This window comes from Oryzias melastigma, linkage group LG18 (genome assembly GCF_002922805.2).
Source record: "Oryzias melastigma strain HK-1 linkage group LG18, ASM292280v2, whole genome shotgun sequence".
Lineage (NCBI taxonomy): Eukaryota > Metazoa > Chordata > Actinopteri > Beloniformes > Adrianichthyidae > Oryzias > Oryzias melastigma.
The window spans coordinates 2218271-2244967 of record NC_050529.1 but is presented as its reverse complement, the minus strand read 5'-3'; the positions used below and the strand labels follow the sequence as shown (position 1 = coordinate 2244967).

General features: G+C 38.2%; 2 protein-coding genes across 4 annotated transcripts; one reads left to right on the top strand and one right to left on the bottom strand.

Moving 5' to 3' along the window:
• Window positions 1-6252: 6252 nt before the first annotated feature.
• Window positions 6253-12640, bottom strand: LOC112156237. Of its 3 annotated transcripts, none has more exons than XR_004949651.1 (8): window positions 12451-12640; window positions 10522-10569; window positions 10077-10412; window positions 9970-10005; window positions 9415-9499; window positions 9299-9340; window positions 7631-8030; window positions 6253-7553 (listed from the first exon to the last, which is right to left on the bottom strand). XR_004949651.1 is itself a non-coding variant. In XM_024288461.2 (7 exons), exons 1-7 carry the CDS (start codon window positions 12503-12505, stop codon window positions 8009-8011), a joined length of 624 nt encoding a protein of 207 aa, XP_024144229.1. In that variant the 5' UTR covers window positions 12506-12640; the 3' UTR covers window positions 6253-8008. The 3 variants fall into 3 exon arrangements, 1 of the variants encoding a protein (XP_024144229.1); XR_002920937.2 differs by having other exon boundaries at window positions 7658-8030; XM_024288461.2 differs by having other exon boundaries at window positions 6253-8030.
• An 8801-nt stretch (window positions 12641-21441) lies between these two features.
• Window positions 21442-26268, top strand: LOC112156238 (myelin-oligodendrocyte glycoprotein). The gene is made up of 4 exons (XM_024288463.2): window positions 21442-22665; window positions 24781-25116; window positions 25728-25821; window positions 25969-26268. The coding sequence occupies exons 1-4, from the start codon at window positions 22608-22610 to the stop codon at window positions 26093-26095; spliced, it is 615 nt and encodes a 204-aa protein (XP_024144231.1). The 5' UTR covers window positions 21442-22607; the 3' UTR covers window positions 26096-26268.
• Window positions 26269-26697: the final 429 nt, after the last annotated feature.

Genomic DNA, 26697 nt, shown 5'->3' with positions numbered 1-26697 from the left:
CCCCCCTCCTGTCTGTGTACAAGAAGTGAAGGGAATCCAGCTTCCATAAAATAAAACAAAGACCCTCCACCACAGAGTCACTGCTGAAGCCTCTGACACAAAAACTAAAATAGATGAAAATCTGTCAAAGTCACAGTTTACCACCACAATCAAACCCTAACACCAATGTACTTCTACCAGGATATTGAGACTCTAAATCTGAGTCCTGAAGGGCCCCAAAGTCCCAGAATCCTCTGAGTAACCATGTGACCATCAGGAGTCAGAAGATGGGAGAAAGTGGAGTCTGGACAAATCCATTCAGACCAGTTGAAAGCAGCAGCAGGTTCCACACAAAGACCTGTGGAGGGTCAAGATGGAGCAGAAGAACATGAGCCACAAAGACAGAACGGTTGTGGAGAATCACCTGAAGAATGGACGATGGGTTCTGTTCCAACTGAAGATTTTAGTCCAGATCTGGAGAGTAAAAACCACTACACCAAAATGGAAAGCTGCAGATGCAGGAGAAGACCAGGAAGATGAGAACCAGGAACCAGCTCAGACACACCTGAACAGGTGCTCATTTGCATTAGAGTTGAGAAGACCCAACCAGCTTCTTCCACTACACAAACATCAGCATCACTCACCAGCTTGTTCCTCTTTAGGGTCACGTGACAGTTTAGAAACCAATGAAAAAGCAGAGCTGGAGGTAGCAGAGATGAAGATGCTGAGGTTCTCTTTTCAGATGTACTTTACTCAAAAAGTACACAGTAAAAATGCTTCATATTTCCAGGAGTAGTACTCCATGAAGTACTAAGGAGGTCTGTGGAGGAATGGTGAAGTACTAAATTGAAACACAGGAATTGTAATTGTTATTGAAGCTGATCACTGACTCTGATGAGGATAAAAGCGTTAAAAGAAAATATCAATGTATTACAGATGTTCTTAAATCTCTTCTAAAAAAGGCAGTTACTGTCTTCAACCAGCAGGGGGCAGCAGCGACTCACAAACATGAAGGATTCCAAAGCTGGAATCTCTCCTTCAGATCTAGATTATTACTAACTGTTTGTGACAAACATTATTTGTCAAAATGAAAACATGTCTTCACGGAAAAATGTAGCTCGGTTCTCAGATGAATGTTGCATTTAGGTTAGCTGGTATATTTGAACTTTTTTTAGTAGTTAAGAAAAGGTGAGAAACAGTCTGGAGTTCACAGAGATTAAAAAAATAAAAATAAAGATCAAATCTAAATCAAGAGCTGCTGAGGCAGAGTAGATGTCAGTCAGGTGGGGAGGGGGGCATCCTGGGATCTTCTGAGCTGTGTCTAGCGGGGTTATTTTAGAAAAGCAAAAAGTTCCAGACATTTTTTATTTTTTGGCCAAACAACAATATTATTTTCAAAATGTTTTATTTGGGTTTCAAATCATTTTGGCCTCATTGTAGCTCCATACAAATATAGTTAGTAAGTTAGTAAATTCTGTTTCAGATTTTCATTTTTTGTTTTATAAATTCTCTGAAATCATGAAAATGATTTCTTTAGAGGACAAAATGCAAAAGAGAGCTGTGAATATAGAACAAGAGTCACTTTGGGTTCAACTTTTAAAAACCAAGAAAATGTCTCAAAATGCAGGAAGCTGGACTTGATTATAGAAATGTAAACATTTAATAAATAAACCACACAAAACTCTCAAAATAAAAAGAGGAAACGGAGATGACCTGATAACTGAAAACAAGACACAAGACACAAGAATTAAGCTGTAGACCAAAGTAAAATCCTCACAGCAACAGTGATAATGACAATAAATATGAATAATTTCAACACTCAAGTTGTTGATCAGTTTAAGATTCTGCTGCTTCACAATGTCGACACAAAGAGTCTCCAGTGTGTTAATGCTTCTCTGAGTCTATGATAAAGTGAACTCATGTTGTAGATATACTGTTTACATAAAATGACATTCGTAACACTTTCACCTGTACAGGTCATATATTTATCTCTTAACATTTTACTTCATTTACATGCTGATTAAAGACAAAATAAACATCTTTTTGTTGCCCTTCTTCCACTCTCATCCCCTGGTTAGCATCCTCTCTCCACAGTTTGGCTCACAGTACATCTGGATCGTCTCTCTTCCTCCTGCAGAGGGAGAACATTAAGAACAAAACTCATGGTCAGAGATCCAGAGTTCTGGATCTGAACTAAGAAGTTCTGTTCAGTAACAATAAGATCCTTTATGACTTACCAACCGAGGATTCCTAAAATAACAAGAATAACACCAGCAACTCCAAGAACGATGACCACGACGGAACCAGAACTCAGACCAGATCCTACAGGACAAAGAAAAAAAAAAACAAAAGAAAAAAAATCATACATTGTGTTTTTATTTAGTTATTGAAGTTCATGAAAAAAATCAGTTGTTATAACTGAAAAATAGGTGTAATAGTTGTATTAATAAACTAAACAATAATGATGTTCAGAAACAAAAAAACGTTAATAAATATTTGTTGAAACTCAACTATTTTCCCTTAAATTTAAATGATCCAAGAAGAATTGATCTAGATGATCTAGAATTATTCAATCACAGCTTCAGTCCGTCTGCAGTGGGTTCTGGTTCTGTTCAGGTTCTTCAGAACTGAAGGTCAAAGGGTCGTCAGCATAGATATGAATCCTACAGAAGCTGCAGAGTCTCAGATTCTACAGACTTCAGTCTCAGAAACAGAAAGGTGTTCTCCTCACCTGGATCTTTGTTTGTTTGTGAAACTGATCAGAAATATGTCAGATTTATTTATTTGTTTGTTTATTAGTGAATTCTGCTGTAAATCAGCCTCTCACCAACTGTCAGGGTGACGGATGATTGGACCTCATGGTTCGGCAGACATCAGCTGTAGTTTCCTTCATCCTCTTTGGTGATGTTGATCAGTCTGAGGGAAACCTTTCCATCCTTCAGGTTCTGGTGGATCAGGACGGTTCTGCCTCTGAACTTCTGGTTCTGAAGGAACTGGTTGTCCGCCCGACTCCGGTACACGTGCACGATAACATCTGTGTCACGTGACCATTCCACGGTCTGATCCGTCAGGTCAAACGGAGGTTCTACTGCACATGACAGAACCACGTCCTGACCCGGTTCTGTTTGGACCGTCGGTGGAGAGCAGATCAGTTTAAAAGGTCCTGAAAAATAGAGTGAAATATCTTCAGTGTTTGTGGAAAACAACAGCAGAAGTCCCGCGCGCGTTCTTCCCGCGTGCCAGAAGTTTTAATTAGATCGATCAGTTTGTGAGTCGGTCTGTGATTGATCCGAACTTTCCCGCTTTAGAGTTTAGATGATTTGCATGATTGGAGTCTGCGCAGGCGCACGAGAGCAAAGAAATGAATCTCCAAGAAAGAATACATTTAAACCCTTTTAATATTATCCAATAAACAAAGCGGGAAAATGAGATCAAAGCCACCGTAACGTGAACGTTACTGCGGGAAGACCCCCGCACAGAAACACGCACGAAAAGAAGGAAGAACAACATAGATAACGACAGCTGATCAATAATTATCATATTGTTCTACAAATAAACAAATACGTAGCGGGCGGGTTGTTTGTATTTACTACTTAGGATACTATGTATTTATAAATATTATAATTATGTTTCCGTTTTTTTCTTCTTTCTAAGACTTTAATATCCCTCTGAATATTCACTTTAACTTCTCTTCCATTTGATGCCGTATTTTGGTTTTCGTATTATTTTAATTTGATCAGATTTTATTTAGCTTTAAATGCGCGGTTTAACTCCAACAAACTGGATAAACAAACACCCAGAATGCTCATGAAACGGTGTTGCAGGGTAGAAAATCATATTTTATTATTATTATTGATGGATCCGATGCGTCCTGATCAGTTCACGTTATCCCGAACTTGAATAAACGGGTTTTGGAAATATAAAAAAATACAAAGTAAACTCAGAGTGATATGGAGCTAAGTGAGTTCGGGCCTGAAATGAAGCAGTCAACTTGAGAGTCGAGTTGTAAACGGATTGAGGAGGCCAGAGCGCAAACTTCACACAGAAAAGAAACCAGAAAAGTCCCTCACGGGAACCTCCACACACTGAGACAGAATCGCTCACCGATGCGCCACATACATTGACAGCACAGAATCAGAGACCTTACACGGGCAGCCAAAAAAGAGAGAATGAATGATTAATGGATACACACTACGCGCTTTAAGTGTCTGAAAAACACATTAATCTAATAATGCATTCTTATTATAATAAAATTAAACCCATTCTAACAACAGCGGAACCTCCTGAACTGACAGAGTTCAGTTTACTAAAGAGTCAAAAAGTTTACCTGGAAATCCTTCCACCACTAAGAGAATCAGAACCAGCAGAAAAATGATCTTCATGGTCCAGAAATCCCGATCAGACTGTAGTCTTCAGTCTCCTCACTGAACTGTTCAGTCAGACAGCGGAGGTAACTCTGACACTCTGACACTCAGATTCCTCCTTTCTCCAACCCCTCCCTCCAAGGTTTTTATGCAGGAGGTTACTTCAGTTCACATGTGCTGAGCAGCTCTTCATTGGTCCATTCTGATTCAGCCCACTGGTTCGGGTAAATGGGCGGGGCTTAGAGTGCGGACCTCAGTTAACGGTGTGTTTAAAACGGATGAAGGAGATTATTTTAGAAGTGATCAGTTTTGTGTGTGTTTGTATGTGTGTGTGTTCTGCAACACAAACAAAACGGAACCTCCAGAGAGGAGGACAGAGAGGAAGCAGCTGTTCGAGTAGTTTTCTGTCATTCAGAACAACAGACTGAGTACTCTCCATCATAGGACTGTCACTCTGTCTCTCTGCGCCCTCAAGTAAGCCACAATAAACTCCTGCTCTGGACGATATTATCATCCACGAATATTAGGATATGTTGGAGATGCTTTTGAGTCGGCTGATGACTGCACCCGTGCGCATGCGTGAACGTGCTCCTCATCTCCTCACCCTTCTAGGAAATGATCCAGCACCTTCCGACGAGTTAAGGACCAAATAAGAGCTGTAAGCACAGTTTAGTGACCTGTGGGTTGGCCAGGTGTCAGCCCTGTTACCTGGGATCTGGGCGGGACGCGGGTGATCATGGCGGGAGCTGCGGGGCTGCTGGTGACCCGGGAGAGGTTGTTTTCTGATAGAAATCCAGCATTATAGAACTAGAAAAGTAGCATGCTTCATATGAATGCGGTTGCCATAAACAGTTTAAATTGCATAAATTATATAATTTGCATAAATTGCATAATTTACATGAATTGCTTAAATTGTATAACGTACTTAAATTGCATAAATTTGCATACATTGCATTCCATTTGGAAACTGTGTCCTGGAATTTCCCCATAGGTCTGCTAAAAAGGTGTTAGTGTGGATGCTAACCAAAATTAGCATGTATTAGCATGTAACATATAGTTATAATTTAGTCCACATTGTCATTAGTTAAATAGAGTCTTACTGATGTGTGTTCAACACAATTCCATAAAATGCAGCATTATCTTGATATCTTTCAAAAACAAATCCATGAGAATTATAATCTCGTTTAATTTGTCTCCTGGCTGATCCATCGTGATCCAATCTGTGTTTAAAATATCTCTGTCGTTTAAAGAGGTATAGTGGGCGTGATTGATGAAATTTGTGATTATATTGATGCTTTAATTGTTTCAAACAATGACGGATCTGTAATTATCCATAAATATAAGATGTAAGGGATGCAGGTGTTGACTGGTATCTGTATTTTCTATTAGCAATAGTAGTGATATATTTACCATAAACCTAATCAATGTTGTGAAAACTGAGTGTAAAATTCTCTCAAAATAAAAATAATTAAAATGAATCAGAAAATTCTGGAATGATTTAGTTAAAGTGATGAGAGTTCTGTTGAGAGGAAATCTGTCTAGTTTTCATCTGATTCTACATGAAAGTTGATCTGCAAACATTTATATTTATTATAATAGTGTTCAGATCAGTGTCTTTATTTTTCTAAAGGTTGAATAGATTTGTGGGTCGTGGTCGGTGATAAATGAACCTGATTGGCTCCTTAGGAGTTAAAAACGATGGAAGAGTTAGAAGAACGTCAGAGCTGGAGATAAAGATCCACTGGGAAACTGTCTGTCTGATCAAACCAGCTTTAATCTTCACAAATAAATAAATTAAATGTAATTTCTGAGCAGATTGGAATCAATATTTTTGAAACTTTAATAGTTTAAACCACATGGAGTGTTTTTGTCGTGAAAACATGAATAAATTAGTTCCAAACATGTTTTTGACAACTTTTTTAATGAAATGTTCTCACAGATCTCCAGTTTTCTGAACTAAATACAACAATAAACAAAATATAGAGAAGAAAACAGAAACAGCACCGTGGTCGACGTTAAACATCCTCAGAGGTCACAGTTCATGATGACATCACAGCAGAAAGTTTCTTATTACATCAGTGATTATTGAGACTCATTATTGATCATTAGTTAGTATTGATAAATGTATCGGTACGCTCTGGAGTTTAGGACAAACATAAAGCAGCGTGTTCACTCTCTCATGAATCTTTAAGGCTTCGGTCACAAATACTGATGAGGCATCAACTGAACTTGTACGATATCAAACCGCCGCCTGATGTTGGTGTGGTCATGAATGTAGACTCAGGTAGTACTACAGAATGACCACACCCCCCAGATACCAAATGGTCGGTATCACTTGATCTGAACGGCCGCCACCTAAAGTCATTTACCATCGTCCAATCAGAGCTGCACCTGGCTGGCGAGTCCAGCTGAAATCCCCCATTTTTAAATGGCACTGACACCGGACTGTCACCGCGTGACCTCAAGACGAGAAAGAAAAACAATGTGGTCACCATAAAATTATAACTTTTCTGAAAACCTCCATGTGGCGTGTAAAAGTACAACTGCCGCCTTCCAATGACAAAACTCGCATTTGTGTCACGGCGCTGTGGCATTTTGGGATATGTGACCGTAGTCTGAGTTGGTAGATTTTCAAGAGAAAATTCCCAATGTGTCTGAGAGACAAAAGAACTGTTAAAAAGTTTGTTGGTGATGGTTTAATCTGTCCAGTCACAAAGAGAAAAAATTATAAGGATGTTGGGGAAAAAAGCAAGTTTCTAACCCATTCCTGTGGACGGTTATGGTTATTTGAAGACATTGCTGCAATGCACAATTCCACCACTAGAGGGAAGCAAAGGGAAGAAATCCCAGGATAGTTAAAGAGAAAAATCTGCATTTCTTTGGAAGTGTGCGCCTCATCTGGGTATAATGCAGTTCTGTTTAATGCCAGACTCACTGCTGTTGCTATAAAATGATCAGGTGGGACACACGATCACCAAAAGTAATGCTAGCTCTGATAATAGCAATAAATAGTGAGTAGAAGGATACTAGGTCAGCTGAGGCTACAGATAACAAGTTGACTTGAGGCTATTTTCCTATGTTCCTGGTCCGGCCCACTTGAGATCAGACGGGTTGAATGCGGACCCTGAACCAAACCACAGAACCCCGTTCAGAACCCTCCAGCATCAACACTCTCATCTTCATCTGGACCTCCTCCTGTTGTTCCACTTCCTAGCAGCAAACACACACAGTTGTGTCACCATCCAACAATCCAGCAGCTTAAACTGAGAGTTCTCAGGTAATCACACCTTTCAGTGACTTAAGCCTTAGTTCACCTGCACAGGTTCTAGGGTGGTCCGGTCCAAGAGGAGTGTGTCTTACAGGTCCTTTGAGGGTCATGATGTCACCTCAGGGGACATCGTGAAAATGGAACGTACCATTGTCGTGTATCCTGAAGTATTGGTGAGGATAATGGAAGTTGATTCACTTTACACAGATCGTGAACGTTACAAAGTCAAAGTTTTCCAACGGCTTCAACCAGGAAGTAGTTCCAGTTTACAGTTGTAGTCTTTTGCAGAACCATTACACACAAGTTCAGGACGACCTAGAGACATCGTAAGGAGCAGGGTTCTGGTCTGAGAGAGCTGACGTAGTGGTGTAGCGGTTAGCACCATTTCTCCACAGCCTCACAGCACAGCTGGATTCCTCCTGCAGGAAGAGAACATTAGGACTCATGGTTAGTGATCCATACGCCTGCTGTCATCATGTTACAGCAGCTTTTACATAAACAGCGTCAAAACATTCTGATTGATTTGGTTTTTTCTGGTTTTCTTCTGGATTTCCAGCAGTTCTTTAGTTTTGTTTTTAAACTAGTAAACTAAAAAGATAAACTCGGACTCAAAGCAGAACTACAGTCATCAGTCTGTGTGACCTGGATCTCAGTGCAGATGCTTTTGACCTTTTTTGTCAATCTTTCTGGGTTTTTGTCAAACGTTCCCGCCAAAAGAATCGATTAAACCAATCATCACCTCAACACGTTTTGTGTTCTCCATTTTTATTTGGCCATTTCACACAAACATTCATTTTAAAAATATGCGTGAATTTTATATATCAGCCAAACGTGGGGAAAACTTTATTTTGGTGGACAGAAAAACTCTTACTTTGACAGGTGAGTTTTGTGATCGCATGGAGCCTGAACTGTTCATGAGGAATGTTTGTATCTTATTTCTGGAGTTTAGACATAAGAAAAACGCCACAATACGCATTATTTATTGATCCTGTTTTATTCACAGTTTTCCTGCAGTTCTGCTCTAAAAATAAAATCCGTGAAGGAGAATTAAAGATGTTTTGAGGCAATAAAACACTCTTTCTCTGACGAGCACGAGAACATTTTCACTCTTTTCTCTTTGTTTAAACTCTCAAAGTTCAAACCGTCATAGAAAAATATCCAGTTTAATAGAATGAACCAGAGATCAAAGATTTATGCAGATCTGCATGGAGACACAGCAGAGGAGATGACTGACAAGGTCTCCAGCCAATCAGGACACAGAACAGGCTGTTTGAAAAGACGCAGCAGCACATTCGCTCTGAGAGAATCGGCGAGACGAAATGTGAAATACAATGTAGAAAGAAAAGATTCTGTTCTATTGACAGACATTTGGGGTTCAGACAGAGGCACAGACTGCAGAAGGGAGAAGAAAAAGTCACGTTTGTGGGTCTTGATCTGTGCAGCTACATGAAAACAAAAGAAAAATCATCGGGCCGGACCAAACGTGGGGGCGGGCCGGATCTGGCCCGCGGGCCGGAGTTTAGTTCTGGTTTAGACACTGAATAGTTTCAGTTTAGATCAAATCAGGTCTGAAATATCACTCGATCAATTATTCTTCTTTGAGAGTTCATCCTTGTTAGAAATAGGAATAAAATAGAAAATATTTTGGTCTGAATAAATGGATGAATGATGTAAACATGGTTCTGACCTCAGAATACAAGGAGGAGATCTGGAGAGAGCAGCTCTGTTTCTGGAGAAAGAGATTTGGAAAACACAAATGAATGATTCTGTTCTATAAAAAAAGAGAATTTATTTTTGACGTACTTCCAAGCGAGGATCAATAAACCAACTCCAAGACCAAGACCAATGAGAGCGATGAGAGCGATGAGACCAGAGCTCAGACCAGATCCTACAAGACAAAGAGACATCAAGAAAAGAAAGTAAAATAATCAATTAAAATAAAAATATACCTTTTGTTTTTACTCTAATCTTTAAAATTCACGATACATAAAATGAATATGATCAGTTGCTGTTTTAATTGTTGTATTGATGAATAAAAAACTTTGATGTTCAGAACGTTTGAAACCAAAAACATTTAGAAATATTTGTTAAAAACACAAGTGAGACGTAAAAGAACCATTAAAATGCTTTAGAATGTGAAAGATAAATGATTAATAAATAGATGAATCAGAAGAACTTCACATGTTCTCGAATTATTCAATCACAGCTTCAGTCCGTCTGCAGTGGGTTCTGGTTCTGTTCAGGTACTTCAGAACTGAAGGTCAAAGGGTCGTCAGCGTAGATATAGATCCTACAGAAGCTGCAGAGTCTCAGATTCTACAGACTTCAGTCTCAGAAACAGAAAGATGTTCTCCTCACCTGGATCTTTGTTTGTTTCCTTGTTCGTCTGTGAAACTGATCAGAACTTGTTAGATCAGATTTATTTATTTATTTATGTTAATTCTGTTCTGAATAAAGCACCTTACCGACTGTCAGGCTGATGGCTGATGACACGATTCCTCTCATTGGGAAGCAGCAGCTGTAGTTTCCTTCATCCTCTTTGGTGACGTTCTTCAGAGTGAGAGAAAAGCTTCCATCCTCCAGGTTCTGGCGGTCCAGGACGGTTCTGTTTTTGAACTTCTGGTGCTGAGAGGACGGGTCGTCCCAGCGGCTCCGATATACATGTACGATATCATCGTCACGTTTGCATTCCAGGGAATCAGCCTTTATGTTTAATGAAGGTTTTACTGCACAGGACAGATCCATGTCCTGACCCGGTTCTTTTTGGACCGTCAGTGGAGAACATTTTAGTTCAAAAGCTCCTAAAAAAAAAAAGCACATTTTCAGTTTAAAAGCACTTCTTTACCTTCTTAATGTCCAATAGTCACATCACGAAATGTTTTACAGAACATGACAGAACCACGTCCTCACCCGGTTCTGTTTGGACCGTCGATGGAGAACAGTCAAACTGAAAAGCGTCTGAAAAAAAGCACAAAGTTTGAGTTTAGTGGAACATTTACAACGTTTGAGGAAAACCACGTCCCGCGCGCTCCTAACGCGCGCGCTCACTGAAACGTCACGTGCTTGGATCGGATGGACCCGGTTTGGTTCGTGAGTCGCACAGAACAATTAGAACTTCCAAGAAAATATTCATTGAAATAGGTCTACTGCTTATGTAAAATATAGCGGGAAAAAAATAATATCAAAGGCGCCGAAACGTGAACGTCTGCGCAGCCGCAGAGCGCAGAGGCCGCGGGGCTGCGGGGAGACCCCCGCACCGAACCCGCACGGAAAGAGCGGAAAAAGAGCATTTAAATTACAACTGGCAGAGAATGGTTCATGTTTCCTCATGGAAATATTTAACTTTAATTTATCATTTTAATTTCGAAGATTTTTAGTTACGTTTTTAGTTATTTTTTCGGGCCAAATTAAAAAAAAGTGATTTAAATCAATTAAAGTGTTTTTCTGAAAGTCCCTCTTTTTGGATTTAACTTGTAAAAGATTTAAAGTTTAGTAAATATTTATTATTTGATGATCAATGTCTAAATGTAAGGCTTTAATATTATTTTAAAGTGGTTTAATACAATAAATTGCTTTTCTCTGATATGATCTCGTTTTATTTTACAATTTCTCCGTTTTTAAAGTATTTTAAATTATTTAATTTAAACACGATCATGATAAAACAAAGTTTTAATTTATTATTGTGTGAAAAACATGAAGATCTTTTTAAGTAAAAAATAAGTAAAGAATAAAAATAAGCAAATTATAATTATTCTAAAAATAATAATACATTTTCAACATTATCAGTATTGCAGGAAAATCATTTGTATTTATTAAAATTGGTGAAATAAAGGTTATTAATATTTTATTTATCTGCTGACGAATTTTGTTTTTGTGGGATTTCATATTCATTTGGCTGTATCGCCTCTACAACTTAATTAATAAATTATTAACGTTTATTAATTATTATTTGATGTATGAAGCTAAAATAATGAATTAAATAATTACGTTATTCTTAATCCTAATGTTTGCTTTAAATCAAATCAATTTGGATGTAAATCAATTAAACGCATTTTGTTGGTGAAAAAAAACAATCAATAAATCCAGTAAAATTCAGAAATATAAACTCAGATCTCTTAAAGAAACCAAATTAAAATGTTCTTTTTAAGAGTTTAGATCGGAACAGTCCGATTCAGATTCCTTTATAGCTCTGGTTTCTATTTCGTCATAGATATTTGAAGGAGTTTTTGTTTTATTAATTATAAAAACACTGTTTTATAGATTAAGGCTTTTTCTTCTGCCGCTGTAACTGGAAAAAAAATCTCAAACGAATTCATATAATATTTTACTATAATTCACTTTTGTTTAAATCCGCAGAAATTACCTTTTTTCTATCACTTCTTTAGGTTCTGTAAATTATATTTGTATTTATTGAAAATGGAGGATCTATAATAAAATGGTGGAACCCCAACCGGAGCTGGGATAGGCTCCAGCAGCCCCTCGATCCGAAAGGCTTACAGCGGGAAACGAAAAGACGGACAGAAGAATAGATGGACGGATGAAAAACGGATTTAAAACCGCAAACAAATCTGATCCGCTACAGCCGCACTTGCCGCCGGGATGTTAGCCCGATGGTTGCGGGTTAGTTCCAACTCTCCTTTGAGCCTCTTTCTCATCAATAATTCATAAAACAGTTAAAAAGTTTGATTATATACACAATTAAAACACATGAGCTCATTCCGTAGTAACGATCACACATTAAAAACATTAATAGTGTAGAAACTCAACGACAGATCTCATGGATCCAGAAGAGAGGCCGCAGGATAACAGCGGATCGGTAAAAACAAACATCACAAATACCTGATGGTTCCACCAAAGGGATGAAAATGATCCAAAGCATCGAGGAGAACTCCATGTTTACGAGTTTATGACAAACATCCAAACATTTAGCGGTTCTAACGCTGACAGGAGCGGGACGCGGAGCCTGAAGGCCTGGACCGACGCAGGAAGTCCGCGTAAACCGGAAATAGAACTTAAAAAAGAAGCGATCTGCATTAAACAGATACAATCAGAAGTCTTTTCTTTAAATACAGATTGAGACCGTTATTTTCACACTTCAAACTCGCTCTGAAGAATACGGAGACCGACTCTATAATGTTACAAAGACGCTAATTAATTCAATTCATTGTATTAATATATTTAGAAAATACACTTTTTAGAGACTATTTTTATCATGTTGACTTATAGAAGATTGCAGGTTTATCTCCAGACTCCTTCAATAATCGAGTGTGGAAGACTTTAATTCTAACTTTCAGCTCACAGATATTCTTGTTTGTCTTCTTTCCTTTCAGCTGCTCCCCAACAGCTGATCCTTCATCATCTCTTATCCTCAGCATCCTTTCACAATCATCTCTGTTTTTCCTCTCAATGCCTCCATTCATTTCAGATCAACTTAAAACATAAGCAAATGTAGCTTTCCAGAGTCTAATTACATGAAATGTCTCACAAATAGTAATCATCCTCATCAACCAGCAGGTGGCAGCAGCGGTCTGGCCTCAAAACTAACCGCAAGCTTTGCCTTCAGAAAAGTCCCGCGTCTCTCTGTCTCTGTCTCTCTGTCTCTTTCTCAAAAAAGGTTGAAAAACTGTTCAGAAAAGGTGAGAAACAGTCTGGAGTTTATTGTGGATTAAAAAGGAAAAAATGAACGACAAAACCAGGAAGTTCTTATGCTGCCAAATCAAAATAAAGAACATTTATCCTTTTGTTGAAAGTGAAAAACATCTTTGGTTTCATTTCAGAGAACTTACCATGATCAGAAGAAAATCCTTCAGTTAACAGAGAAACATCCCAGTTTAGTCCAGAGACCAGCAGCTCCTCTGGTGAGGCTCAGAAGCTGCACTGGTGATTTGATCATAAAGAAATGTTGGAGGAAGTTCCACCCAGATAACACTCCTACCCTGATCCAGACGGAGGACATTTCTGTCGAGAGCTCTAACTGTAAACAGTAACTAGACTGTGTGACTTTCCCCTTGAGCGCTCCAAACAGGAAGTACAGGGTTCTGGACTAACTTTTTGTACTGGTTGGACCGGTGTGTCTAACTTTTTTTCTTGGACCAGCACAAAAGTTTGGTGCACCGACCTTCTCGACCATGAAGCATTTCAGCACGTTTACATGGTCACTTTCCTTTTTAATTGCTGCCAAAATTAGCATTAAGACTTGAAAATGATTAATTTACAAACTGGTAAACATAAAACCTTTTATTTATACAAAAATGATAAACTACTACATTAATATATAAACATTCATAAAAATGTGCAGTCTAAAAAAGCCTACATTTGTGACAGCAAGTGAAATGGGCGGAACCAAAGCCGTAATGCTCCGTCCCATTCTGATCCATCCACTAGTTGACAAATAGATCCATGAACGTCTTTGTTTTCCTGGTCTGAGCTGGAATCTAAAAACTGTACGTCTGGATAGAAGGATATTTCTCACTGTTGCACTGTGATGTTAGCTTGGGGTCGTGAGGGGCTGTAAGCTAGAGGGAGAGCGAGTAAACCAGAGGTCTGCAACCTGTGGCTCCAGAGCCTCATGTGGCTCTTTTATCTCTCCACGGTGGCTCTCTGGCTGAAGACAAATAAAACAGTAATTTTCAAAAACTTAGAGATTAGCTATTATTTTAGCAACATGCTAACATTTTTGGATAATTTGTTATTTACTGGAAGTTTTAGGCTAATTTAGAATTTCTATTTTAGAAACAGGCTAACCTTTCTGACAAATTTACTTTACTGAGGAATTTTAGGCTATTTGGGAGTCAAGCTAGTGATCGAGCAATGAGGGCTAGTTTTTTTTTTTTGGCTAATTTGGGCTCTAATGAAATTTTTTATGCTAATTTGGAGTTTAGCAAATACTTTAGCAATATGCTAACATTTCTGGCTAATTGTTATTTACTGGAGTTTTTATTCTAATTTAGAGTTTAGCTTTTATTTTAGAAACAGGCTAACTTTTTTGACTAATTTAGATTAGGCCTACTATACAAGTTTACATCAATTACCATTTATCCAAACTCAACTCTGTATCGCTTCTGAGTCAAGATCAAGCGTGTCCTGAGCAACAGCTTTATCGTTGAACCTCACATAACTTCATTATCAAACTGTCTCTGACACGGTGAAAACATAACTGAAACCTAACAAAACAATGCTGCAATACTAGTTCCAGAAAAGCTACACCTTGTGGTGCAGGTCTGGGCTGGTAAAAGCAAACATGAAAGACAGAGCAGTCGAGGACACAAGAACAAAAGTTACTAATGAAGAACATATTCCAGCAGTCAGACACCAACAAGATCTCGTCTCTGGAGAACAACAGAAGAGATGGAGAATCACCTGTAGGTCCGTAGATGGGTTTAAGGACACGCTCACACCTGAAACGTGTAGTCTAGTGATCCTGCTGTGATCCTTTCCTTAGACGCTGTGGGAGAGTAGAGAGATCCATAGTGAGGCCAGAACAAACTCTCTCATGTCAAAACTGTCTTGTATTAAACTAAACCAAGAACCAAACTTCTTCTTGTGCTTCATCTGTCTGTTTCAGCTCTGGGGAAACGACTTCAAGGTGCTGCACCTCCATCGTTCTGCACTCAAGGATAGTCAGAAAACGAATAAAGTGTGAATAAAAGAACGTAAAGCAGCTTTACATCACGAACCCACAAGATGGAGTTTCTTTGCGAATAATCTCTTTTTAGTTTGTCTTTATTTATTTATATAAATTTTGTGTGAACACACTGATGAGGTTCGGATTATTTAATGAAATATTTGGCACAGTAATTGATCAAATTAGGTTATGATAGAAGAAAACTGACGCAATAGACATTTTTCTATTGCCTACCACTAATATAGACCAGCAGTTTCCTGGATGAAATAGGTTGAGGTTGTGAAAGACAAGAATGTTTGTAACTCCAGATAAGAATCACTAGTGTGAAAGAAAAAAAAGACTGGAAAGTTAGTCCCTGATTTAATCAGCATAAAAAGCAATTCTAAGACAGATGCACAGTCTGTGCAGAAACTGGTTAAACTAAGGATTTTAGAAACAAGAAACTACTGTTGAATCATTTACTCCTTCACTGCTGCCTTTGACCATCGATGATTTTGAGTTTTTACTTGAATCCCGTCCACCTTCATCCACAGGTTTTTGTTTGTTTTTTTCTAAAGAGTTTATGTTTGAATGACTGGTGGTGGACTTCTTACCCACATTGTAAGAGGTTCTTGGACTACAAACATGGCTGCCTGAGGACTTCCTGTCACACAGGTGCTAGACTGATTACAGACATTACAAATGAGAGAAGAGTCTCTCGGAAATCAACGGGGAGAGGCCTGACCAGAGTGAGGATTCTGGAGTGAGTCATGAACAACGCTGACAGCTGCAGAGCACCAGGTATTGAGGGTTAACGTGACATTGGAGAGGAGTACCAACCGCGTTGGTAGAAGAGGTTGGAAGTCTGTCTGCCATTGGGTGAGACACCGTCACTGGACAGATCCGGTAAGCCACGTCTTTACGTGCTGCGGACGGAATGTTGATGACCCGGCATCTACTTCAGACAGCTTTCATCTTAATGGAGGAGGACGCCAAAGGGGCGCGGTGATTGTGTAAACAGGAACTGTGGATAAAAAGACTTGGGTGCATCTGGGTGAAGGACTTGTGGAGATGATGCATTTATGAATAGAAATTGAGGAAAAATTTATAAAAGAAAAAAAAAATGTATATTTTTGGGATGTTATTTTATTTTTGTGAGTGTGGGTAAAAATAAAAAAACAAACTGTAACTCTCTTTTTACTCAGTAAGACATACATTATACCCATGTTTTATTTTGTTTGTTTGTGACACTTTGCTGTATTGTAGGGTGTTACGAGTCATTGGTCCGAGTCGGTCTAAGTCACATTTCTATGGCAACTACTGTCACCAATCATGAGTGACGTTGTTTTAACTCCACACCCCTTCCACTGAAACCAGCTCAAGAGAATCTGTCAATCAATTGTACTCAAAGCATTTGATTGGTCAGTTTGTAACTTGAATAACCTGTAATCAGGGAAAAATATCTTTAGCAAGATAATATATTATAAATAAAATCTAAAAAAACAAACAAACAAAGTTTTAGAAATCTTAAAAACAAAACAAAAAAAGGAAAAATGAAATGTTTAAAAACCAAAATGAATGGCTCTATGATCACAAAACCTTTAAAAGATTTTTTTTTTTTAAGTGGGAGTTTCAGTACTGTGAAGCATTTTAAAGTCCTTCTCCCAACTATATTTGATCTGCTTTCAAAGTGTTTTAAATTTTACATTTCAAAAAGATTCAGTTGGTTTTATGCAAAATCTAAAAACTTGTCGTTTTCTAGGACATAGTTTCTGCAGAGCGACATGAGTTCATTAGAGTTGGGGCAGGACTGTTGGTGTGACGTAACCTCACACCAATGTCTATGGAAATTGTGGTTTACTCCAGGGGTCGGCAACTTTTTACAGTAAAAGAGCCACTTGGGCTTGTTTTATACCAATCACAACCTAGAAGGAGCCGCATAGTCTTAGTTTAGTTGTTAAAAATTTGGATTTGCATTCATGACCTTCTTTTTTTTTTTTAATAAATATGAATTATGTCTATTTTTTGGCACGGACAAAAGTAAAATTATAAAAAGAAGCGAGCATTTCTCAAAATGGGATTTTTTTTTTTTTTTACATTTTTACCTTCTCCCTTTAGTGGAAGCCGATTAGCGAAAAAGCTACCTGGTTGCTTAATTACTAGCTGAACTCCTAGCCTAAAATTCCTCAGTAAACTAAATTACTCAAAAAAACTTTAGCCTGTTTCTAAATTAGAAGCTAAATTCTAAATTAGACTAAAACCCCAGAAAATAACAATTAGTCCAAAACGTTAAAATGTTGCTGAAATAAAAGCGAAACTCTAAATTAGCTTAAAAAGTCCAGTAGATAACAATTAGCCAAAAATGTTAGCACATTGATAAAATATTTGCTGAACAAATTAGCATAAAAACTTTAATTAGAGGCCAAATTAGCCCCCTAAAAAGCTAACTTGTTGCCCAATTATTAGCTGAACTCCTAAAAAGCCTAAAATTTATCAGCTACTTTTCTACCTTCCTCCAAGGCCCAAAGGGCTTTACAGACCTATTCACACACTGATGGACACGTGGGCGGGCAAGGCGGGAATCGAACCCAAAATCTTCCAGTCAGCAGTTGACCAGCCTGCCGCTGCACCACTACCGCCAAGCTTGTCGTCCATCCAATAACTAACCAAGACTAGTTATTGTTTTTGGTTGTCTTCTTCTTCACGTTTTTAATCTCTGTCTACTTGTTTTCTCTCAGCTTTTCATTTCAATCATGAATAAAGTTTTGCTTTACGGTGTTCCTACGGTGTTCCAAGTCCAGATAAATGGAGTTGTTGGGTCAAGAAGGGAAGTCGTCTGACAAAACACAAGCCCAAATATTAAATGCTACTTTGCTGTCGGCAATGACAGCCCAGCTGATCAAGGGTTAATTTTGTCTTTTTTTTAGTGTACTTTTTTCTTTTTCAAATTCTTTGTTTAATGTGTTTATTTGAATTAAAGTGAAAAAAAGTCTCAAATCATCAACTTGATGTGTAAAAGAAATCGTGTCAGATTCCCTTCAGGATCATGTAGTGTTTGTCGAACTTTAAGACCAGATATAGGGTTTGTACCGGGGTCACCTCTCCACCACCAGGGTCCCAGTTGGGTTCTTTCTGTGTTTCCATGATCAATCCTTGTGCATAAGTGGGTTTTCTCATGTTTCCTCACTGAAAACAGGCATTATCGGTCAATCATGGACTCTAGAAGGTTTATTTGGTGTGAGTTTACTTCAACAAACTCATTACATATCCTGGGTGTAATCCAGCCTCAGCCGACTGTACTGGGAGAATCTCCAGGAGTCCTGGAAACTCAAACAGGTTTAGGAAATGAATGGATGGACCAGTAATGGTGGAAAAAATAATTACTGTCACAATCTTTCTACCAAATGACGTGGAGAGGATGGAGAAACAAAGTTTAATGCTGCCGAAGAGGAAACTTTAAGTCATGAAACTGGAAGAGACTGAAGGTTCAGGAGAGATCACAAGGTCGAGATTTATTTTTGCACATAATACCGTATTTTTCGGACTATAAGTCGCACCGGAGTATAAGTCGCAGGGGCCAAAAAATGCATAATGAAGAAGAAAAAACCATACATAAGTCGCACTGGAGTATAAGTCGCATTTTTTTCAAGTAATTTATTTTACAAACTGGTTGAAAAAAACGATATTACATCATCCTGGAAGGTAAGTTATAACATTCATAAGTGAATAGAAAACAGGCTGAATATGTGTCAACACATATTCACATATTAGCATCATGAAAAAAATGAAAATGTGTAGCATTTATATAACAACAGTTTTATTTAACTATAGCCTCAAGAACTCATCAACTTTGTATCTTTACTGTAATTAATTTCACGCAATCTCACTCCATATCACTAAATCCATTAAATTCTTAGTCCTCTGTGTCACGTCTGAATAACTAAAGTAAATAAAGTAATTGCATAGATCACCATAAGAGGGCACTCTAGACTTACAGTCCATATCTCATCTCATTAAAAATTCGTATATAAGTCGCACTGGAGTATAAGTCGCAGGGACATTCAATCTATGAAAAAAAACGCGACTTATAGTCCGGAAAATACGGTACTTTAAAATCTTAGGATTTGTATTTAAAACTGTAAAGAAGGTGTGTTTGCTGGATTGTTTCCTACAGTTTTGGATCCTTTTCTTCAGGTCATCTCCATGTAAACAGTCCAAGTACTTGTTGGAGAAAAGGAGAATGTCCGTCCAGCTCTTTAGAACACGACTCAAACCTTCATCCTTTAGATTCAACCCTCAAGAGGAAATAGTGAGTTCCTATCCAACTATGCAGAACTAAAATTAACCTTTTGTTTGTTCTCCACTCTGAAGGTCTTCCCGTGGTCGGTAAATCTGGGTTGTGCCGTCTTTGAACAGAGAAAGACGACCTTTAAAATCAGCAGATTGAAACTATTTGAGTTTGCAGCTGCAGAACAGAAGAATTCAAGAACTCGTCTGTGTTCTGAAATCTCCAGAGTGATCCCCACTTTCAGTCTCCAGTGACCACGAACAGGAAAAAACAGTTACAGGAAATTCATCAAATTAATTTCTTGGGATTCTTCCAATTCAAAGAGGCGGGGCTTCTTTTCAGCACTTAGTGTCATCCTGACGTCTTTCCGATAAGACTTGAACATATATATGTAAAAAAGAGGCTGCTCACTTTTTTTGGAATCAGAATGATATATTTATTGAGCCTGAGTCATCCCAGCTCTAGAGTAGACTTCTGGGAAATATTTACACCTGCAGTAAACAGAATGTCAACATTCTTGAGAGGAGAGAACACACAGATGTTGAGTTTTGCTCTTTAGGGAGTTCTCTCTGCAAACTAACACCAAACAGACAGAATGTAATTCCCTTAACTCTTGTGTGATCCAAATATTCTGTTAACTCAACGTGTCGTACCAATCATAAAATCTCCACCTTACAAACATCAGAAATACAGAAACTTCTTCAACTTTTACATCCAGCAGAATCATCACCGTCTGGTTTTCCTGACCAGCTGCTGCAGATCTGTGTGTGCAGGTGTGTGTTTATGTGTGTGGATGTACATGTGAATAATTTAAACTCAGGTTAAGAACTAAATCATGTCAGGAATGTCATTTTATCACTTGTTAAGTAAGGAATGGTTTTGATCTGTCAATAATTTAACCAGTAATCTCTGTAATCACATGAATGATCATTTTATGTAACCCCCACCCCCACCCCCACCAAATAAACCTACACACTAAAATCACTGCACGCTAAGAAGAAACACTGTAGCAGCCTGGAATATGTTAAAATAAGCATTTATTTAATTTGAATTATTAAAACTTAAAAATATTTTTAAGCATAATTAAACATGTCAATTACAGGACATGAACTCCCATACTCTGCATTGGAAGGTGGCCATGCTAACCAACATGCTAACATTTAGGTTAGCATCTCCAGTGTTTGAGGTTTACAGAGGCCCTACCATGAAAATTCTACTTTTTGAGGTTTTACTTCATTTTACTGTTCATTCCTCACTTTAAAGAACCCTAAAAACTATTCATGCATTTAAGGTTAATCCTCTGAAAACCTGCGCTGTCTGCAGCAGCCCCACGAAAACGAGCGGGTGGAAACGTGCTGATGTAAGATCGATGCCAACCGTTCCCTCCTGGGAGCTCCGCCCCCCAGTGTAACAGTGTAACACTACATTTATCCCCTTTTTCAGTGTTGATCAGCAAAAAACGTTCATTTTAGATTCAGAATACTGGATATATTCCAGCTGTGTCCTGTCTTCAATAAATTCCAACTCAAAGACGGTGTTTGATACGGTATGTAAGACACCCCACCCCCCAACTCCGCTCAGCACAGAAGTGTTTGTGTTGTGAACCAGTGTAGAGATGGCCAGACCTACTAAAGGCTGATATATCATATGTTCATCCATCTTTGAAGAAGTTTGGATTACTTTTGTGGGAGAAATACAGACACACGGATTTCTCTGGCAGGCGGAGCTTCAGGAATAGAGTCGTTTTACCTTCGGGGTAGGAAAACCTCACGAAAACAACTAATATTTCATATATCATTCGTTTTTTTAGTGTCCCAAAGGAAATATATGATTTTATATATAGATATAGTTCACTCTGAAAGGCTTAAATCATGGTAGGATCCGGCCCCCGGGCCTTGACTTTGACATGTCCCGTGGAGGTGCTCTGGGAGAACGGGGTCTGGGGAGTCGTACTGAGGGCCGTCCGGTCTCTGTATGACTGGAGCAGGATCTTGGTTCACATATCATCAGACCTGTTCCTGGTGCATCTTGGACTCTGACACAAGTTTAAACATCTTGGGGTCTTGATCACGAGTAAGGGAAGATCGGAGCGTGAGATCGACAGGTGGATATGTGTGGCGTCCGCCGTTATACCACCTCTGAATCAGTTCATTGTGGTGAAGAGAGCTCAGCCAGAAAGCAAAGCTCTCAATTTACCGGTTGATCTCTGTTCCAGGACTCACCTGTGGATCATGAGTTCTGGGTCATGACCACAGAATAAGACCCTAAGACACAGCTCTTTCTGTCGCCTCTGGAGGGAAATGACACAAACAAACACACACGACGATGATAAACCTTGTTATGTTTTCCTCTTCATGACTGGGCTGGATTAAACCATGTGGTGGGCAGGATCCGTATGTTTAACACACATGATCTGTAAAAACTGTAAAAAGTGAAACATTGGATCAATTAACAAAAGTTGTGCAATTTGTTACATTTAAAGTTATTAGTTTTCATCAAATTAAAATTTAGAGTTGAGGAAACCATCACCCCCCCCACCCCCCAAAAAAAGAAAATTAAAAACAGCTACAACTCGGACATTCGTCAATTAAAATCATCCATTGAATCTTTTGTCAACAATTTTTTCCAAACGATTCACCTTAAACAGGTGGAACATTCCTCACAAGTTTAAATCTGCTTTTGATTCTTTAACAGAAAACTGAGCTTTTCTTTTCACATCAACGTCTATTTTTTTACTTTATTGAATATAAACACATTTACTGCACATATAAGACTCTAAAACAAAGCAATGACTGTAATAATCCAGTAATTACAGCAGGAGAGACGAGTGTTAAAGTCATACGTTAACAAACGGGAATAAAATCAGTAGAACGACAAGAGAAAATCCGATCAAGAGAACACGCCGTCTAGAAAAAGAGAAAAAAACAACAAAAAAAAAGAGAGAACACGCCGTCCATGGCAGGCACTCACAGTGACGTCATTGACCGACAACATTCTAGTGCTTTCCTGCACCAGTACCGGAATACGTTTTTAGTCGCAGGGCGGGGCTTACCTTTGAATAAATAGGCCTTCTGTCATTCCGGGCTCTAAAAAGCAAAAGTGAGCATGTGCATGAGGATTATTTTTCTGCTGGTTTGGATTTTCTACGTGGTGAAAGCAAAAGGTAAACTTTTGACTTCACTCTGATCTCTGCTGTCATTCGGATGAGTTTTAATGTTAACATAATAATAATGGATTATTAGATTAAGCTGTGTTTTTCCAAACTCTCAAGCGTTTACATCGACTATCCGTAATTCATTCGTTCTTGGTGATGGTGATGGTCCCATCACCTTGAAATTCATTGAAGTGTCTTTATGAGGACACGGCGGCGGTTGGCTGGAGGCAGTGGGAATCGAACTGTCGACCCTCAACTACATGAGTCAGCGCTTCCGCCTCACGGGGTGAAGATTAGAATCCCGCGTGGGACTTTTCCGTGTGGAGTTGACGTGCTGTTGGCATGCTGCCGCGTGTCACTCGGGCTTCCTCGAACAGTCTAGAACTCGACTCTCCAGTTAGACGTCATCAGTCTGAGGCTGCTTCACCTGTACAGTATACTGTAAAAAATGTCCGTAAAATGTACAGAGAAATGTTGTGAAATACCAACATAATTGACCTGTAATTGATGAAACAACAAAAATATGTATTTATTTTATGCTATAGTGATTGCATTTTTAAGAACATGAAAAAAAAATCCTGTTGTTTTTACAGAAAAAAAATGGCAGCAGTGGTTGCCAGGGTAAAAATGTAGAAAATACAACACAAATGTAAACAACTTTACAGACCATTGTTTAAATTTAACATATAATCCTGTAAATACAACAAAACATTTACGACTGGGTAACATCAGATTGCTGTAATTAAAATGGTTATTTAATGTTAAACCATTGTTTTTTGTTGTTTATAATATAATATATTTAAATTAACTTTGAAATTCAGTATTTTGTACAACAAATGACTGTTGCAATTACACTATAGCATAGCACGATTACAGAATTCATCTTTAGGTCTTATCAAAAAAGAAAATTTAAATACTGTTTTTTTCACATAAATTAAAACAATAACTTATGTAATATTTACAGTACGTCTATAAAGTTGTTTACATAATCTATGTAGTTTTTATATGTTTATTCTGGCAACCACAGTTCCATTTTTTTCCGTAAAAACAACTGATTTCTTTTTACAGTGTAGGTGACCTATTTAGCTCCTTCTATCACACGAACTTAATTTTTTCCAAAACCGGTTTATTCAAGTTCAGGGTCATGTGACAGGATATGATTAGGACGGTTCGGAACCATCCAATAAAAAATTAAAATATGATTATCTGCTCTGTAACACCTTTTTTCTTTTTTAAATTATCATAATTCTTTTTGTTGACCTAAAAATCTAAAAAAAAAAAATCTAATTTGCATATAACCTTTGTTGTATTTAAACCTCACATTTAGAGTTAAGCAAATTAAATTGTGGTCTAAGGGAAAAAAAGACTAAATATATCATCAAATACAGTTATTTGAACGATCAGCAGGATATTAAAGTTAATGTGTCTTAGAATGTATTAAATACAAATACACACACGACTCAATACGTTAAATCCTTAACACTATCGCGTTTAAATCACATTCTTTTTTATAAAATACAGCAAAATAGTAAAAGAAATACATTAAGTAAACGATAATAATGACATGAATATGTTTAAATAAACCATCCACCTGCCAATTATTTGATTATTTATTAATTTCTTGAACAGTATAGGATGAAAATTGTTATTAAAATGTTTTTATTTCTGATCTTTTGTTGCATGTTCAGGTGGTCTTCCTTTCACATTTCTGCACATTTGATCTAATCCTTAATGATTTATTTAATCATATCAAAAACTTCTAAATGAATATTTGGTTGTTGATTTGATGACCTCATCAGTTTGTCTGTAACCGCTGGCGTGCGTCTCAACTCAGAAACTCGTGTCCATCAGATGAAAACAGTGGTTGTTTTCTTCAAGCAAATGTTCCGTGGTGCAGTGGTAGGGCGGTCGACCTCTGATCATAATACCGGAGGTTCGATTCCCGCCTTGCCCTTGTGTCCAAGTGTTGTTGTGTAAGGAACTGAACCCCAAATCTTCTCTGTTGGTTGGTGCCAGACTGCCCCCAGTGTGGGACTGACTGTAAAGCGTTTTGGGCATTAAGACGGTAGAAAAGTGCTCTATAACATACACCGTTTAAACAAAAACTGTTTTTTTTCCCTTCAGATGATGTTAAACTGATCTGCTCTCCACCGACGGTCCAAACAAAACCGGGTCAGGGTGTGGTTCTGTCATGTGCAGTAAAACCTCCGTTTGACCTGACGGCTCAGACCGTGGAATGGACACGTGGGACAGATGTTGTCGTGCACAGATACCGGAGTCAGGGGAACGACAAGACGGACCAACACCAGAAGTTCAGAGGCAGAACCGTCCTGATCCACCAGAACCTGAAGGATGGAAACGTTTCCCTCAGACTGATCAACATCACCAAAGAGGATGAAGGAAACTACAGCTGCTGTCTGCCGAACTACGTCAGATGTTCAAACATCACCCTGATAGTTGGTAAGATGTTTTTTTTAGAGCGAAATGAACAGTTTTCAAACCTAAATCTGATCTAACGAAACTTCTGATCAGTTTCACAGAACAACACGGAAACAAACAACCGTTCAGTTGAGGAGAACACCTTTCTGTTTCTGAGACTGAAGTCTAGAATCTGAGACTCTGCAGCTTCTGTAGGATTCATGTCTATGCTGACGACCCTTTGACCTTCAGTTCTGAAGAACCTGAACAGAACCAGAACCCACTGCAGACGGACTGAAGCTGTGATGATTTTAGATCTCACACACAGCTTCAGCTTTTCAGACTCTTAACATTTTTGAAATTGTGCCGGAGTTTCTCAAAAACAGCATCGTGCAGAACTGTCTCAGCAGAAATAACTAGAAACAACTGGATCAAAGTCCAGGAAATCAACTGTAAAGGAAAAACTGGATACAAAAATTGGTTATTTTTAGTTTTATTCATTAATTCAAAAATGCATAAACATAATAAATTTTTAAGGATAGAAAAAGATTTTATTGACTTTACTCAAAAATACAAAGTATGATCTTTCATTTTATTTTTTAACGTTCTATTCTTCAGTTCTTCATGTTTCTTCATGTCTTTTTGTTCTGTAGGACCTGATCCTGGTGACATCGCTGGTATCATCGCTGGTGTCACCATTTTTGTTGTTGGAGCTGTTGCTGTTGTTTTAGGGATCCTCATTCGGAGGTACGTCATAAATAAATCATCTTTTTAACTGAACATATTGATTGAGACTCTTCTTTGTTCTCATGTGTCTATAATGTGTTAAGGACGTATAATATGTTCTCAATGTGCTAACATATCCATGTTCTGTTCCTGTTTGTTTCTGTTCAGGAACATGAAGAGAACTGAACCTTCTCAGCCACCGTCAGATGAAGGCGGAGTTAACCCTGGACAGGTCTCCATTCCTTTAATGCTGAAGCCGTCGTCCGAAACAAAGTCATCGTGGAGATGTTTCTGAATATTGACAGAGAAGAAGAAGCAGCTGGAAGAACACGATAGCTGTGATGGAAAGATTGTTTCTCTGAATTTTTTATATCAGATTCTGCATTGATCTGTATTAGAATAACTTATTGGATTTAAATCTTTGTGAACAAGTTGTTTAGTTTTTATAAATAAATATTGATTTTTACTGCAACTGAGTTTTTTTTTTTGTCATAACAAACTGTGTCTAATCCGAGGAAGGCGTCGACCATTCCAGGAATTAGGACAACAGAACCAGGAGAACAGAACATTGGACTGAGATACTGTAGTGTGAGGTTTCTGTTAATTAACCTAATTTATAGTTTTATACAAAGTCTTAATGATAAAAATATGAAATCATTCTATTACAACATCCTACACAGATGTTAGCAGTCTCCACTTTGGAGGTAGTGCTATGATGGTATGGGAGGTCTTCAGTTGTTGCTGTAATCCCACCAGGTCTCAGTGACTGACCACGGGTCATTTGGGAAACAGCGGTACCAAGTTCGTCTATGTATGTACAAATATATATATATACACCAAAAAAGTCTTCAAAAGACTGTTTGCTGTTTTGTTGAGTCTTTTTTGGTAAAAGTGCCG

What these genes read in the sequence shown, in the direction of transcription:
- LOC112156238 (XM_024288463.2), top strand. Translation starts at nt 22,608, where the DNA reads ATGTGCATGAGGATTATTTTTCTGCTGGTTTGGATTTTCTACGTGGTG. An exon ending in AAACATCACCCTGATAGTTG is followed by an intron (nt 25,117 to 25,727) that starts GTAAGATGTTTT and finishes TTTGTTCTGTAG; the next exon opens with GACCTGATCCTGGTGACATC. An exon ending in TTAGGGATCCTCATTCGGAG is followed by an intron (nt 25,822 to 25,968) that starts GTACGTCATAAA and finishes GTTTCTGTTCAG; the next exon opens with GAACATGAAGAGAACTGAAC.
- LOC112156237 (XM_024288461.2), bottom strand. Translation starts at nt 12,505, where the DNA reads ATGGAGTTCTCCTCGATGCTTTGGATCATTTTCATCCCTTTGGTGGAA. An exon ending in AGCCATCAGCCTGACAGTCG is followed by an intron (nt 10,006 to 10,076) that starts GTAAGGTGCTTT and finishes AGTTCTGATCAG; the next exon opens with TTTCACAGACGAACAAGGAA. An exon ending in TTATTGATCCTCGCTTGGAA is followed by an intron (nt 9,341 to 9,414) that starts GTACGTCAAAAA and finishes CTCTTTCTCCAG; the next exon opens with AAACAGAGCTGCTCTCTCCA.